At 45.4% G+C, this 17,295-nt stretch overlaps 1 protein-coding gene across 1 annotated transcript; it reads right to left on the bottom strand.

Annotated features, from left to right (window-relative positions):
- Positions 1 to 26: 26 nt before the first annotated feature.
- Positions 27 to 4,931, bottom strand: LOC115383631 (sodium/myo-inositol cotransporter-like). The gene is made up of 5 exons (XM_030085764.1): positions 4,292 to 4,931; positions 4,023 to 4,218; positions 3,784 to 3,911; positions 2,628 to 3,694; positions 27 to 41 (listed from the first exon to the last, which is right to left on the bottom strand). Exons 1-5 carry the CDS (start codon positions 4,923 to 4,925, stop codon positions 27 to 29), a joined length of 2,040 nt encoding a protein of 679 aa, XP_029941624.1. The 5' UTR covers positions 4,926 to 4,931.
- Positions 4,932 to 17,295: the final 12,364 nt, after the last annotated feature.

The raw sequence follows: 17,295 nt of genomic DNA, 5'->3' as shown, positions 1-17,295 counted from the left end.
TTAAAAGCTAAGCCCCGCCCACCTCGCTACGTCACGGGTACCTGCGGGTGCAGCCGCGCCAAGTTTTAACATTCTTCAAGAGTTTGAGACGTTTTTTTACATTTCACGTTCACTCTGTGTTTCATGTACTTTTAATTTGGCTGCAAGATAAAAAAAAATGACAATAATCTTTCTTAATCAAGATCAAAACAATGTCCAACCAGAAAATCATCATCATCAATGAACAATAAATGAATGAAAATACAATTTCAAAAACGTGAAAATAGTTGAGAAATCAATCTGTCAGGTCTTGCTTATTCTTCATGATTTTTTTTTCATTATTCATATTTGTCAAGTATTTAAAGATGAATTTTGTAAAAGTGACTTGACTTATAGACTTGAGGGGCTCGCTTTTTGGAGTTTACACAGTCTCCCTGTTTGTGATGATTTTCTCTGCTGCTCTCTTGTTTGATTCCACCAACAGCCATCTGAGGTGAATTGGTGACCTCTGAATGGTCCATGTGGTTATATACGATTGACTGTCTCTTTAGATGTGTTTGCTCTGCAGAATTAATTAATGTTTCAACAATGTTCGACATTTAAATGACTTGAATACATTGAGTGACTGTATTTTCTTGAGTTATAGTAGATTTGCACACGTTACTTGGCCTTTAATCATTTATGAGACATAGTTAGGACATGACAACTGAAACGCACAAAGCTTGAGGATACCTTTCAGTTTAGAGCAGTTGTGTAAAACCCATGGCTTTGGAGTGCTTTGTGGCTCTCTGACATTTTTTTTCACAAAATTATGTATAAATAAGCTTTTCCTCTGAGAAAAACAGCCAAAACTCTGAAAATTGGTGGAAAAATCAACCAAAATTGATCAAAACTGGCCCAAACTGGTTGAGCAAACATTTAATGAACTATAAAATTATCAGAATAAAATATAAATGCAACCTAAAACACTGTTTTCATGTGTACGACAGAGCTATGCAACTTTACATGAATTTTATTGCCTCATTTTGAACATTTTTACAGGTAACAAAATAGCAAAAATGGCTCTTTTCCTTATTTATGCTGCAAAACCCTTTTTTTTATATTTGTTAACAATGCTACTTTCTCATTCAAACTATGGCACCATAATTCACAATTTTAATGAATTTAAACATTTCCACAGGCTCCACAGTAGATGTCGACAGTAAACAACAAAAAAGAAAGTCACATTCTGACAATTTTCATTTTTTTTAAGTCGTGCGTGTGTTATATTCAAAATTCATTGAGAACTGATGCAGAAAACACTGTCAAATATGGTCCTTGCAGTTGGTGGATTTAGTTGGCCTGCCTGTTCGCTGCTCTCGTCATGAATCACTGTTAAAATGAGAAATGCGTGATCCAATTTTTAATTCGACATTACGAAAAATATGGGTCTTTCAATAAAAGGTTTAAAATGTTTCAATTTTAATGTCGTTTTTGCTTCAGGCATTAATCAGGGCACCTAAGAGGTCCTAACACAAACGGTATCGGGCTCATGATGAGCGTTAAATTTGTTGTTGTAAAACTTTAGGAAAACATTAACTGTGCATTTTTTTAAATTGAAGTAATTTATATTTATTTCTACTTGAAAAATTAAAATCAAAATGATCAAAATGCCATTTGTGTCTTTGTTCAGAGGTTCTGGGAGTCACTGAGGCTCTGATATATCAGGACCCTCCACCCTCACCCCCTGCAATAGCACAGTTTATTTTGAGTTCAACTTCTTTCAGTAAATCAAAACCCGGACGATTTCAGAGACAAAGGTAAACTCTGAGACACAAGGTACAAAAAAGATACAGTAAACCTTCACTGAGAACACATGAAAGGCAAACATCTTTCTTGCAAGTCAACAGGAAGTTTTTGTTACAATCACTTAGAAACATAGTGAGAAAATTTTCATTGAAGCAAATAGAAGTTAAAAAAAATCTGTGACAATACTAGAGTCAAACATCAAGTCTTCAGAGGGGGAAAAAGTAGATTTGTAATGTATAGGAATGGGAATCCATGTGTTATGAGACCTTGTGCAGTTTTAAATCGTATGCACCATACAGTATCTGTCACCCGGAGCTGTTTGCTGACCTCTGGCACCTACTTTCACGCTGCGTTCAAAGAAACATGGATCGGTTTTTTCCACCAAGAAGCTCAGAGTGGATTGACGGACGTTTGTCTCACATCTACGCGAGACAGATGAATTGGCTACTTCACACATTTCAATAAATTCATAATATTTGATTCTATCCTCAATAACTAGTCTGTCATAAAAGAGTAAGGTAATTTATGGTGACGAACTGGCACAGTATTGGTTCACTGCGGGTCTTTTTTTTTCTTTTTTCGCATGTATCCAAACTTCTATTTGCTTCAATGAAAATTTTCTCACTATGGTTCTGTGTGATTGTTACAAAAACTTCCTGTTGACGTGCAAGAAAGATGTTTGCCTTTGATGTGTCCTAAGTGAAGGTTTATTGTGTCTTTTTGAACCTTGTGTCTCAGAGTTGGCGGTTTTGTTAGTTGTTAAACGCTTCTCGTGTGTATACCAGAAACTATAAAGAGAAATACGCAAAAAGAAAGACCCCAACGGAGCAAATCACCAGCAGCCCCATGTTGAGACTGACTGTGATTTCTGGGGATTCATGCAGAAGCTCATCGACGATTCGCTCCCGGTCCTGCTCTGTGACCTCGGGCACTCTGGGAGTTTTCTTCTGCATGCCGCAGAACCACTTCAGAGCCCCAACGCAACATCTGCCGTCCGTTTTCCCTCCACCTCTGAAACATTCCTCCGTCTTATCGTCCTCCTCCACTCTAGTGTCGGGAATTAGAGCGTAGCTACCGTTCTGGGTTTCTCGGCCGTTAGCTGTTCTGAGATCACCGTTGTGTGCTTGAGTGTCTTCATGACCGGAGAAAACTTTTCCATTTATCGGATTGTGGTTTTGAGTTTTCGACGCATTAGTGTTCTCTTCAATTTTGAGTTTTTTCCTGTTGTTTACCCCCCACAGAGTCGTGTTTTTGATCTGCTCTTTTTTGGGCGGAGGCGTGCAGAGACTCACAACGACGGTCACCAAACCCGACGCCCAAAACAAGAACGCCGCCACGTACATGAAGTGGACGTCTCTGATGAAGGACGGCCGCTCGTCCGGCTGGTCGCAGTGCGGCTCGCGATAAACGAAAGCCAGGAGCAGACGCAGCGCCCCCAAGGCGAGCCCCACCATCCCTCCCCAAAAGGCCCCCGTCTCGTTACAGCGATCCCAAACAACGCCGAGCAGGAAAAGAGCGGCGATCGGGGGAGTCAGATAGTCTGACACCTCTTGAATGTAGTAGAACATCTGGCCTCCCTGCATCTCGACGATAACGGGAACCCAGGCGATGCTGACGGCCACCATCAGGAGGACGAACAACCTGCCCACCACCATCAGCTCCCTGGAGGACGCCTGCTTCCGCAGCATGCGGTAAACGTCCAGCGTGAATATGGTGCTGGCAGAGTTGAAGATGGAGTCCAGTCCGCTGATGAGAGCGGCGATCATGACCGCCATCATCAGCCCGCGGAGGCCCACGGGCATCACGGCCATGACGAGCCGCGGGTAGGCCACGTTGCTGCAGCCGGCCGCCGAGCCGCAGACCTCCGCGCAGTGCTGCGGACCGATGCAGGCCAGCTCGTCGGCGAAGAAGATCCGAGCAATCATCCCTGGAATCACGAAGTAAACAGATAAAAGGAGCGCGGTTAAGATTTAGAGTTCAGGTGTTTGAAAGGGTTAAAAATTCTGATTCCCTCACCTGGGATGACAATGATAAACATTGGTAGAACTTTCAGGAAGCCGGCCATGAGGGTGGAGCCTTTGGCGTGAGCGATATTCTTCGCTGCCAGAACCCGCTGCACGATGACTTGATCCGCGCACCAGTACCTGTAACTCACAGCGACCCCGGCACAGTGAACATCTGACACAGGAGAACACGGTCAACGTGCACGGCAGTAAACGTTACACAAAACGACACTCTGCAGTCTACTGCCATACCAAACTGAGCCGGGAGTCTGGCCCAGTAAGAAACCAGGCCAGGGCAGGTCCGGGTCTCCCGGACCTCGCAGGACTCTCAGGGAATCGGGTTTTGGGTGGAGGTGGCGCAGGCAGGACTCAGAGAACGTCAGATTGGGTGAAGACAGCAGGATGGCGGTGACGTTGGGAGCAGCCTGCATGTACTTGGTCCTCACTCCTGACACGGCGAGACATGTTTTAGCCTTCGGCAGTTTTGAATAAAGACACTGAGAAGTAAAAGACGGAGATACCTTCAAGTCCTCCCACTTTGGAGAGGCTGATCCCCGTGAGGCACAGAGCTCCGGCGACCATGAGCAGAGCCTGGACTGCGTCGGTGTAGATGACCGCCACCAGACCTCCGGTGATGGTCAGCAGAGCCGTGATGCTGATGAGGAGGATGATGGAGAGGTAGAGGTTCCACCCCAAAGACTCCTGAATGAACAGCGCTCCCGTGTAGAGGCTCACAGACACCTTGGTGAAGATGTAAAGGACGAGCGTCAAGGCGGCGAAATACACCTTCAGCCTCCTTCCCCCGAAGCGTTTGGACAGGTACTCTGGCATGGTGTACACGCCAGACTGGACGTAAACGGGAATAAACAGCCAGCCCAGTAGCTGCAGCAGCAGCAGGGCGTTGAGTTCCCACGCGGCCACGGCCAGACCGCTGGCCGCGCCCGATCCGGCGAGTCCGATGAAGTGCTCGCTCCCGATGTTGCTGACAAAGAGAGACGCTCCCACGGCGGCCCAGTTCATGGAGCGACCGGCGAGGAAGTAGCCGCTCACCGTGCTCCGATTGGCTCTCCACATCGCCAGGAAGCCCACGGCCAAAACGACGATGATGTATGCGGCGACGATGATGATGTCCGCGGCCTCCATGGCGGCACCCATCGCAGTATTTAAGAAAACCTGTCAGATCCTACTGGGGAGCGAATCAGTTCGGCACACTCGTGCACAAAAAAGTTGAAAACAGACAAAAAAAGGAATGTCTAAATTAAAAGTTTCTTGAATATTTTACACCAAGCGGATGCTTTAAATAGCTTTTATAGTTTTTCATTGTTGGTAAGATTCCAGTTTGTGGGTTGGCAGCTCGCAGAATAGCTTTGCATTCTTGCTCGACTCTGAGTGAGAGAGGCTTCTGGAGGTCTTCTGGACTCTGAAGCAAACAAACAAACAAACAAACAAAAAACAGCCATTCAGCATTAATTTTCTAATCAAATCAATGCAAATCCTGTTGCAACCAGTGAAATATCTGTCTGTTAAACTGTGCTGTGAGGATAAACATTTATGTGGTGGATGTGAATTTGCATGTTCCACTGGAAAAACCACCTGACATACAATCCCATGTTTGCTCTCCTGCTTTGTGTCTTTGTTTAGTGAGTTAACAGTGTGTGCATGAGCCTGATTATCTCATTTTAATTTGATAAACCTTCGTACTTTGGTGTAGAGAGGAACATTTAACGAATTTCATCAGAATTATGAGCTTATTGATAATAAAATGAAGCATGTCTTGGCTTTTTCATTGTACAGGTGGCACAAGCAAGAAAAGTTGGAGTGAATTTATGGGAGTTGATCATACACTCTCCACTCGTGACCCACACAGAGACGAACATCAGACCTACCAGACGTTTTCCTCGGAGCTGTCTCTCTCGCAAGCCGTCCTCCAGGCAGGGAGTTTTGCTGGCAGGCTGCTTTGGACCCCTCACTGTAGAAAACCGCGGGGTCCGCAGCCTATTTACAGAAACCGGAGCCTCCACCCACAGCAGCAGCAGCAGCAGCAGCAGAGGAGCCTGGGAGGTGAGAATGAAGTTGCTGATGTGCCGGTGTGCACTGAGCTGTGAGAGATTTATTAATAGGGCAAAAGACTAAAGTGACAGTAAAACACACAAAACTGAGTTCCATCTTCTTTGGGGACGTCATCTCCATGCATTACTTGATTATTTTGAAAACCTCAAATCAAGTCAATCTTCCAGTGTGTTTTTTTTTTTTTCCACAGTGGATTTTACACAGCAGGAAGTAGAAGAAAAAAAAAAAAAAGGTCAGCATAGACACGCATGTAGATTTGCACATACATGTAATGACTAAAGCACACACCTGTGCACCAGCAAAAAAAAAAAACATTGTTCCAGTCTGTTACTCATAAACTGACCAAATGAGTGAGTCAGGAGAACGTGGACGCCGCCTGGCCGGGTGCTGATGGAGGCATTTGTTTTGTTTTGTTTGTTTTTAAATAAATGCATTCATGCATTAACTATGACATTATTCATGTAGATTAGTGAATACATCAGCATATGTGTATACTGAAATACCTAGCTTTTCATTTTTTCCTGTTTCTAATGTCAGTGTGTGTGTGTGTGTGTGTGTGTGTGTGTGTGTGTGTGTGTGTTTTCCATCATGACCCTCTCATTACTCATTACTGAGGAAATATTGACCCCGAGCATGACAATAACAAGGCTGCTTTCTGCACACGCACAATGATTTTGCACTTTTCGTCCGAGACACTGTGAACATCTGTAAGTATGAAAGTCTTATCTTTCACAGTTTTCAGTGTCCACCTTGAAAAAAAACTTATCCATCATCAATCTGCAAGTCAGAATTCACAAACTGCCCCTATTGGTCACTTTGATCCTTTTCTTTTCCCCAAAAGAAAAACTAAAATGTGACATTTTGACAATTTTCCGTACATTATGAAACATTTTCAATAAAAGTAAGAACTCAAGGATGTCTAGGACTACCATTTCAATCCAACTTTCATTCAGACAAACCATCCTCTCAATCGTCCTGTACATATTAAAAACACTCCGACCGCTCGTCTGCATTGCAAAACGCACGGTAAGAAAGAAATGCAAAAGTGGTCAACCGTGCAACTGCTGTGACAACAACTGGAGGGGCGAGGAGGGAAGAGAAGACAAACACAACCACAACGCAGTTTCCTGCATGCTGGGTATACCTGAGAAACCCAAATAAATGAATGAAAATATAAAACAACATAAAATATGACAAAAATAAGTAATGTCTCATCTTTTTTGTTGTAAATAGGTTCAGGCGTCTTCTTCGAATTCCAAAAAGTCCACATTTTCCAATATTCTATGACAGTCAGACTAAAGCAGGATACGTTCAGGCTTGTTGAGGATCGAACTGATGCCAGATTTGTCCATTTAGTCACTCGATGTACCTGACAGGATCCAACCCGGCAACCCCACGTTTGAACTAATTCCGCTGACACTCAACCTCATGAAGGAGTTATACTTTCGAGAACATGCAGAAACCTGCAGACCGATCAAGTCGGGTCTCATATAAGTTATTTCGAAACTACACAGTGTAGAGGTCATCGGGTTAAAAAACACCGAAAAGCTTTCTGAATATAAAGATGAACAGTGTTGATCTCCAAACTCAAACATGCCAAAAATAACTCTACTTATGATGCCAGGACTGAATCAGCAGCGAAACACCAGTAAAGTCAAGCAAAGGCAGGTTAGGATATCACGATTTGCTCTGATTGGTTGTTGCTTGTTTGCAGAGTTTATTTATTCTCGTACATGAATACATCTTATTTTTAGCAGGTCATTTCTTTTTTTATCTGAGAGCAGAAATACACTTGATTTTCAAGATCTTGTTTTTCAAGTGAAGGTATACAAAATGTTTGAAAATAAATCCCCCAGAGCTGAGATTTTTATGACAGGAAGCAGATTTTTAAAGGTCATTTCCCACTTCAGGGGGTTTTATTGTGTAATTCCCTCTTTCAGCCCGTAGATGGCGCCATTCCTCTACTTACACTGTCCTCTGGATCGGTTTAAAATCACGTGAGGTTTATTTACCTTCTGCCTGTTTTTAAGATATATTTCTGTAAAGAATCAGCTTTGCAGAGGCGGAATCCCTCCATCTCATTATGTGTGCGAAACGGAGGCGAAACGGAAATTATGACCCGATTCAGAGCAGAACTTCTGAAGTTATTTTCTCGGGTCCCACAAAAAGGTTTTTTCTGTTTTTCCACTTGAGTTCAGATTCAAAACCTCTCTTTAAAAAAAAAAAAAAAAAGACTAAAAAAAGAGACGAGAGGCTCTTTTCTTTGCCCATCAATTATTAATATACTTTTTTTTCCCCCCCTCCTTCTTCTTCTTCTTCTTTTGGGTGAAATAGTGACTTGAACATTTCAAGAACCCACACTGTCACTCAGAAACGCACAGAACGGGCCTCCCTGCTGAGGGAAACCAAAACACCACATAAAAGGCAGCTTGTAGGGAGTGCGTTTAATCGTGTCCCTCAGCATCCCCCGCCACACTGCCGCTCTCTGATTGACAGACGCGCCGTGTGTGGAGCTCACTGCCGCTCAGGTTGTAACAAGATTATCCCTCCCAACACCCCCGACAACAAACACTCATCCTCCGCCATCCTGACGGAGCGTTTTTTTTATTTCTAGTCAGGTGGCTGCTTGATCTGGAAGAAATCCCCTTTTTTTTTCCCAGATTTGACCATCTATTATTGCAACATCTCCAAAAATGAACATCACTGTACTGTATTTAATGGATTTAAGGTGTAAATAGAAGAAACGAGAGGTCAGGGGTCAACGGTGTCGAGAAAAGGCGGTTGATGAAATTCCTCTGCAGTGAAGAGGAGAGAAGAATTAGAAGAGGAGGAGGAGGAGGAGGAGGAGGAAGGGGAAGCGGGAGCTATTCTTTCTCACACAAACAGAGCCGGAGCCCTCGCGGTTGCTGGCGATGGCAGATGGCAGGAGGAATGAAAGGCAGATGGAAAAATCTCTTCCAACATGTTCATCATCGTCAAGGCGTGCTCATGTGAGGAAGTGTGTGTGAGAGCGAGTGTGTGTGTGTGTGTGTGTGTGATGGGTGATTCCCCCAGGGTTAATGAAAAATGCGAGTGAATTTGAATAAACAACGCTTATAACCAGCAGGACGTGAAGCGAAAGGGCAGACGTCGGTGCAGAAGACACCAGGAAACGTTGTTTACCTGCTTCTTAAAGTTTATCTCCGGCTTGGATTCACAGTTCTGCACAATATTCTCTTTAATCGAACACATTTTTTTTTACATGTTTATAAAGATTCTGTACAGAAAGCTGTGGAGAGATTGACAGCTGAGACAAATAGATGTGTATTTTTATGCAGATTTTGAGTAAAAACGCAAAACAAAATGATCAAAATCTCCACTTAAGTACATTTATAGTGCAAGAAAACCCAAAGCATTCACTTCACTGTAGTAAAACATGAAGGCCTCTTGGGAATGCGAATAAATGGGGGAATATGATCAACTTTTATGCTCAAAATGGTCAGGTTCAGCTGAAGTTTGAGTCGCTTCTCAGGCGTTTTGTGGGATTTGGACAAAAAGAAATGAATGCGAAACCTAAAGTCAGGTAAATAGGTGCATAATATGTTTCTATGGTGAAGCAGTCTGCTTCGAAATGAGAGTGTAAATGGGTGTCTAAGTGTGTGTGTGTGTATGTGTGTGAAAGGAGGCGGCTGAGAAACTTGAGAGACACACATGACTCTGTGACCTCTGCAAACAGCCCTGACAGCACGAAGCAGACAGTCTGAGGCTCAGCCGGCCGGCAGAGACAGAAAGAAAGAAAGAGGAAAAAAAGGAAATAATGTGACATTTCACTTTGGTGTCACTTCCTGTTTTACTGTATTTTTATTATTTCATACCCTGCACGTGGTCTCATACACTCTGATCCTTGAAATAAACAAATAAATTAGATTTTTTTTTTTTTTTAAACGACTGATCTGATCTCAGTCACATCCTCTAAAGTAAAGCATGAAACTCAGAATTGTTCCTGAGAGGTGGATACAGTAAACAGCTAACTGAGGGTGCAGAAAGCGTTTTTATTTTTTTTCTCTTCTCACTTGCAGGAAAGTACCGCAGGGCATGGGGATGAAGTGTTTGACACTAATAAGCATCATTCAGAGAGTCTGCAGATTAATGCTGTCAGTGAGAGGCAGTAGGCATCAACATTTGTCTCCAGAACAAAAAAAAAAAAAAAAAAAAAAGCTGCAAGTTCAGCATCAAACTTCTCCCCGATGCTTCCTAACTTTTGTTCCTGCGACCCGAAGCTCGCCAGGAGCAGCTGGAAGCGACGACGAGGTTTGATTTCAGCGTGATTGCTTAATGTTCTTTATTAAACACGCAGTCAGGTCTGGTCCAGGTCACTGAGCTGCGTTGGGTTTACACTCTCTCTCTCACTTTTGCACCATTCTGGGGAAAAAAAAAACTCAAATGAAATTCATTTTTTTTACTTAATATAAGAAGAAGATCCAAAATGTTTTCACATTCAGTATGAGATACGATCATTTGGACATGAAGAGCAACAGGTTTGACTCCACAGTCTATTTCCGTCTCTTCCATTCCTTGATCGCCCCCCCCCACTCCCTCTCTCGGTTATTTTAAATAAGGGCGTCTTATTGTCTGGGGGACATCTGATCCACACACACACACACACACACACACACAGACACACACAAAATATGCTGACGCTAAATGCTTGCTCAGCCATTTTTCAGAGAGAGAAAAGAAGTTGACAGATGAATGAGGAGGAATAAACCCAGTCCTCCTCTTCCTCCCTCTTTCTTTTTTGTGTCTTTCTTTGATGCAGTGAAACCAGGACTTTGGAGACTCTTATGTAACTTGTGTAAGTGTGCGTGTGTGTGTGTGTGTGTGTGCGTATTTTTCACTCGGACACAATTTTCTCAAAGGGCATCCTGATTAATTAAAAGCGGACTATAAAAGCAATTGAGTTAGAAAGAAAGAAAAAAAACATCTATTTGGCCCGAGACGTGCAGATTCGTCCATAAATCACACTTTGTGAGTTTTTTAAATCAGTTCGAATGTGTTCTGGAATAAAACCCTGACCCGAAAGAAAAAAGAGGGATGCACTAATTATCTGTTTGACCATGAAGAAAAACTTCAACGTGCTTCACTTTCCACCGAGGTGAAGTGAACATCTCCATTCCAAACAACTTGGAATTTTTTTCTTAGAAACGAAACCCTGCGCAAGCTGGAAATCTAATTTATATTCCGGATTGATAACGTTTCGACACAGCGGGTCTCATCTGCTCCTCCTCTGCCTGCTGGAAACAAATTTAATAGTTAAAAAAAAAAGCTGTTTTTTTTCTTTTTTAATGACCCTGTAACTCAAATATTTGGAAGATAAAGCCTCCCGGGGGGAAAATCAATACCGAGCATGGGAATAATACTTCGCTTTTTCTTTTTAAATCAACTGCTGGGATGTTGGGGGCATAATTAAACATTTTACACTACATGGAAGAGGGTTGAAACTATCGCCGTGAAATGTTAATTCGGTAGAATAGGCGGCGATATCTCGTAGAAGCGTCCACAAGAAGAACCGGCGTTCCGACTGGGCCGCGGCGAGCTTGGATGTCTGACGTCCCGCTCCGTGTCTCATCGGTGTGACGTTAATCCGGTAAATCCCCGGCGCGTTGCAATCATCTGAAGCATCCCGGTGATGAAGAGCAGTCAGCTGCCTGACCTCAGTCGACCTCGGCGCTCTCTTCAGTAACTTCAGCAGCGTTTGGGAGAAAGAAAAACGATAATAATAATAAAAAAAATGTAGAGAAACTAGTTATTATTCATGAAGGGCAACAGCCTCCCGTCTGTTACGCAGGTATTGACTTCACCATAAACACAAAGGCCTTAATGTGGAACGTCTGAACGTCCGTAAATCACTGGGAGAGTCTTCGGAAAGCAGACGGAGTTACTGTAAACACGGGGAAGTGCACACTTCGACTGAGCGGTCCTCCCAGCGTGCCCCGCGGCGAGGAAGTAGCGTGAGCAGGCGCCTGATCGCCACGGCTTCCAACAATATGGGGTCTAATATCCTCTCTTTTTACACCACGCTGTTCAACATGCAAGTCAGTGTCTTGCAGGAAATACAAAGGCCTTTCCTGAGACAGCAGCATTTCACTTTACAGCTCATGAGTGGGCCCGAGCGGTAAAATAGTGCCATAATAACCTTTAAATCTAAACTTTTAAGGGTTTTCTTTACTGTGGTGCAAAACAAAAGTAATAAAAATGTCTATTTTTTTCATAAAAATCAAAGGATTACAATGCAAAATGACGGCAATCTCAACATGAAGCTAATTTTACGGACAACCTCTGGTGTAAAATACAGCGAAGTGCCAAAAATAACCTCCTGTACGCTGAGCGTGGAGCTGCGATCCGAAGCTGGAAATGCAGCTGAAGGCAGCGTCGGCGCAGCGTTGGAGGAGATGACCCAGGAGAGGACGGAGTGGGGGGGGAGTCGGAGCATCACAGACAGAGAAAGCATGTATGTTAGTGGGAGAAAGGAGGTCGGCGTATCTTACACCCCGAGGCTCAGTTTGACTTTCATTCTGGTGTGCTGCGGTGGTGGTGGTGGTGGTGGTGGTGGTGGTGGTGGTGGGGGGGGGGGGGGCCCTAAACAAAAAAAAAAAACTATCCATGTCAGCGCTCTGAGATCCTGCTCTTGATTACTCGCAGTTGAAAGATCACCGCGCAGTGTCAGACTTCATGATTTAATCATTTTATCGGCCCATCTTCCCCGCTTAAACTCCTCCTTGGAGCAGTTTTTGCAGGTCTTCGGCGTTCAGGGGGGAGGCGACGTCAAGCCGGGCTATTAACAAGCGATATCGGCGAGCTGCTTTCCAATGTCTCGGAGGTTAATTTAATGGCGGAGAGGGCCGACGTCAAATTGCTCACTGCTTTTAGGTTTGTCAGCGGAGAAAATGAGCACATTCAATTCACATTTGTAGGATCTAATTCAGACCTTAAGCTTCTTCTTCTTCTTCTTCTTTTTTTCTGTTGAGCTAACATTATTGAACCTCAAACTTTGTTTTTTTTTTTTTTCCCTCTGGTTGTGGGATGAGGAGCGTGTGAGAGACTGCAGCTCCGAAATATGATTATTGATTCGTTCAGCAAATAATAGTTCAGCTGAGGAACAAAGAGCGCTGAATCTCAGATACACTCCGCTGCGGGATGAGCCGGGACGATCAATGTCCGCGTCTTGCGAGCTTTGCCTCGTCGGACCGGCCGGTTCAGAGGCGTCGAACCGCAGCTTTTCAGGGCCTTCCTGTCGATTCGCCATCAATTGAAACATGGCTGCTGTGAAAACAGTGTTGATGGGATTCCTAAAAAACTGAAACACACCAGTTTATACCGTCTATTAGGATTTAAAAGATCTGCATCAGCCTCACACTTCCCCTGATCATCCGAAATGCAGAAGTTGCGTGTGAATTTTCAGCTGACGCTCAGTCTCACGCATGGACATCTCCAAGATATATTTAACACGCCAGTAAACATTTACGGTTATCTGAGAGTTATTTTTCTTTAAAAGACAAAGAGAGAGAGAGAGAGAGAGAGAGCCGTGGCTGCGCCCGGCGCTCTTTTCTACCCGGCGAGGGAAGCAGAGTGGGTCGAGCTCTCGCTGGAAAAAGAGGTTAATGTAAGTTGGCCCCGGGGCTGAAGATGAGCATCAGAACAGCCAGGGTAATGAAGGGTCGGCGGACGGCGGCGGCGGCGGGGGCCCGACACTCGCATCCGAGGGGCGCGAAGTGGAGCAAGATGATGGAGGACGCCGTTTGAGATTCGAGGGGTTTTCCTTTAGTTACTTCGAGCAGGAATCCATACGACACAAACTTACAAAAAATCCTGCTCGGCCGTAACGTACAGGCCGGACGAGCGGATGCGACGGCTGGGAAAGTTTTTTTAATCACAAAATGACAAGGCATCAAAACCTCAGTAAAAATTGTGCGAGCCCCCATTGGAATATCCCGCTAATGAAGGAGGTCAGTTATTCTAAGTCGCCGTAATGAATCGCAGGCATTTTTCAATCAAATACGTGCACTATTTCTTTCTTTTTTTTTTCTTGCTTCTAAATGATTCGCGATGTTCATCCGTCTCCTCCGTCTCTCTCGATTGAACCTGAAGCCGGCGGCGAGCTCAAGCCAGTTCCAGTTCGTCACAGGTCGGGCGGCCGCACCGAGACTTCATTAGAGTCTGAATTAACCTCAAGTGCACGTTTTTGGACTGTGGCGGGAAAAAAAAAAACATGCACGGAGTGTGCACAAGTGTGTGAAAACCATCCGAAATGTGAATGAGTGCAGTTGTCCCGGCGTGCAGTGGCAAGACGGCGTGCGCCGCGCACGTGACGCCATGCAGTATTCAATGGCCGGCGGGCGCGTTTGAAGCGCGGCATGCTCTCCGCGCTCCCTCTTTTTCCTTTATTCTCCGGACGGCAGCGATCGGGGGAAGTTCACGAGGCGGCAGCGGCGGCGGCGCTTTGAAGACGACTCGGCTCGCGCTCCGCCGAACGGCGAGGGAGGCAGGAGATCTGGGTCGTGGAAGGTGACACATCGCGTTTTTTCCACCGCGTGGTTAATCCGAACGCCGTCATTGTCCCACATCCATCGTCACCCCCCACCCTCCCCACCGCTCCCTCAACTTTACACTAATGCACCGGTCGTCATGGCAACGGTGTTTTATGTAATGCCTTTACACGGTGGCTTAAACCCCACACAGCCACACTCGCTCTTTAACTTTTAAGTACAATCAGATGATGGGTTCGCTTTTGGACGACTTCAAACACCGCCCCCCTCCCCCCCACCCCCATCCCCCATCCTCTCCGAGCGCGTGACAGGTTGGTTTGCAGTAACTGAAACGTTTTGCACGATTCTAGTCGGAAGATTTTCGACACGCGATTTGCATTTTTAACCTGTTTCACAAGAAAAATTGCAAATAAATGAACAGGCAAACCGCTGTGCTCACACCCTTCGTGTTAGCGTTTGCAACTATTGTTAGCTTGACTGTGTGTGTGTGTGTGTGTGTGTGTGTCTGAGCAGCTTCCAGGCGAGAGGGAACGTGTTGCGATCACTTTCATCTGCGCGTTTTCGATGCAGAATTAATCTCGCCCCACACTGCGGGGGGAATTTGTAGGTTACACGAGCGCCTAATTTGCTCCGCCAATAACGCAGCGAGATAAGATAAGACATTTATGAGAAACATGCAGCGCCGCGGTGCGACGCCGTCGCCGAGTATTCCTGCCGTGTTTGTCGGTGTGACTTCTTGTAGAAAACGCTGGAGGAGTCGTTTCCCAGAAGGCCACGGGACGATTTACAGCCGATCTGTGGGTCAGTGGAGGAAGCGGCAAGGCGGCCGGCGTTGTGTCGGGTTTTTACGCCCGGAGACTGACCCCGCTGAAAAGCGATCCCACAAAGCAGGGGTGTTTCCTCTTAAAAAAAGGAAATCAGACATGGAGCGTAAATCCGAGCTGGCCGAGCGATGAGCTGCGAGCCTTTTAAAAGTGGCGGCGTCCAGGTTTTATTGGGGAACTTTACAACCTGGTAACGCGATCCAGAGCAACGGAGCTCGGTTCTCTTGAAATACGACGATTATTAAACCGATTGTGCTGTAATTTACTCTAAAACATGTGCATCTACCGCTCAGTCTGATATCTATTTTAGGAGATGTGGCCGTCGACTCTCCGTTCGGGGCAAACCGGGGACAACGTCGGGGGGGCCCGCCTTCGGTTCTGTAACGGCTGTTTAGTTTAGAGAGACATAATTTACAGGAGCTGGCGAAACGGGTTTAATGTGTATACACCGCTCAGAGATTCCCCAAACATGACGTCGGTCGTAATTCATCTCTCACCGATAAGCAGTGAACTCATGGATGGAGCATATTTAGTGCATCTAATTGAAATTTTTTACTAGATCCTTTCAGTAGTCCTTGTCTCTCTCTCTCTCTCGCTCTCTTTTTTTTTTATTTCTTGGCAGGCAAAGACAGTTTCCTACCTTTCCCTCCAAGCTATCATCAAACCCTGAGTTTTATTTACCATCTGGAAGCTGAGGCAAACAGTATTTGCAGCATCAGAGCGCAGCAGTTGCTGCAGCCCGGTCTTTCAGCAAGATATTAGCTGGCCTCCCGCCACAGAAAGTGAGAGAGAGAGAGAGAGAGAACGAGCGAGCTGGAGAGACAATGGGGAGTCATACTTACTTCACCACTTATTCGTGTGCCCTGGGATGTGTATGTGTGATGAAGATGTGTGGCTGGCGACGAGCTGGAGACACAGCGCCATACAAGGACACAAGTCAGGCAGGGTGGGGTGGGTGGGGTGGGGGGGGGGGGGACCAGGCCCGTCTGCAGGGTGGCACCGCCGCAGGGCGGGTGCACGGCGAGTGGTGCACGGCGCGCCGCCCGGCTCGGCCCAGATGGAGTTCAGAAGCCTGATGCTTCACACACACACACGAAAAAAAAAACAGACCTCTGCAGCCATCTGGAAGAAAAATGGCACTGCATTGGTAAAATAGAACCCGGAATGATCCTGATGATTACAAATCTGTCAAGATTCGTGCACAAAGACGGGAATTTTTTTTAAGAAAAGTTTCGTATCAGCAACCCCAGACTGCAGCTACACTGAAAAAGTGCCGCGCCTAATGTTGGATAATGTGAAGATACACAGTCATGACTGTGCCTGCGTTGATTATTTTTAGATATTGAAGACCCGAAAGTAGGACTGGAAATACCTTCAATAAATAAACTAGTTGGACTGAATTCAAGTTTTTTTTTTTTTTCCCTCCTCTTTCTTTTAAAGGAATGATTCATTCCAGAGTAAATATTTAATGCCGTGCATCATATCCGATGCAGACAACACCGACTGGAACTCATGTGATTTGTAAAACAAGCATAAACCGGGCCCCGCGCACGTGTTCCTGGCGTTTTTCTTATCCCGCTCCCGCGATCAGCCTGGAGTGTGTGCCGGCCGGGCTCCGAGTGCGTCTGAGTGTCGTATAAATCAAGCCAGCGAAAGTCGACAGAAGATGAAAGCGACTCTGAAAATGATCTAAATGCTCTGAAGTTCACTGTGTGTGTGTGAAAGAGAGAGAGAGAGAGAGAGAGAGAGTGTGTGTGTGTGTGTGTGTAAAAAGCGCAAGAACGAGATTCATGAAGAAGTAAGGTCAAATATCTTTCACCTAATAATAAATCACACACTCACTGCTACCCCCGTCTCAAATACACACACTCTCTCTCTCTCTCCATCCCCCACCCATGTGTTGACATAGTTTCCATGGTGAGGGGAAGGTGTTGAGAGCCATCGCAGCATTCCTGGGAGCATGCTCTCTCTCACACACACACACACACAGAGTAACATTTACTCTGGGGGGGTCAGTTAACACTCTGTCTCTGCTCTGCGGCTGTTCCCTTGATTAACCGCCCCCTCCCCCCCCCACGTCTCACCTGACGCCGTCGGCTCGAGGTC

The sequence above is a fragment of the Salarias fasciatus genome (assembly GCF_902148845.1).
Source record: "Salarias fasciatus chromosome 23 unlocalized genomic scaffold, fSalaFa1.1 super_scaffold_20, whole genome shotgun sequence".
Taxonomy (NCBI): domain Eukaryota; kingdom Metazoa; phylum Chordata; class Actinopteri; order Blenniiformes; family Blenniidae; genus Salarias; species Salarias fasciatus.
The sequence above is the reverse complement of the archived record's forward strand: the minus strand, read 5'-3'. Positions and strand labels throughout refer to the sequence as shown.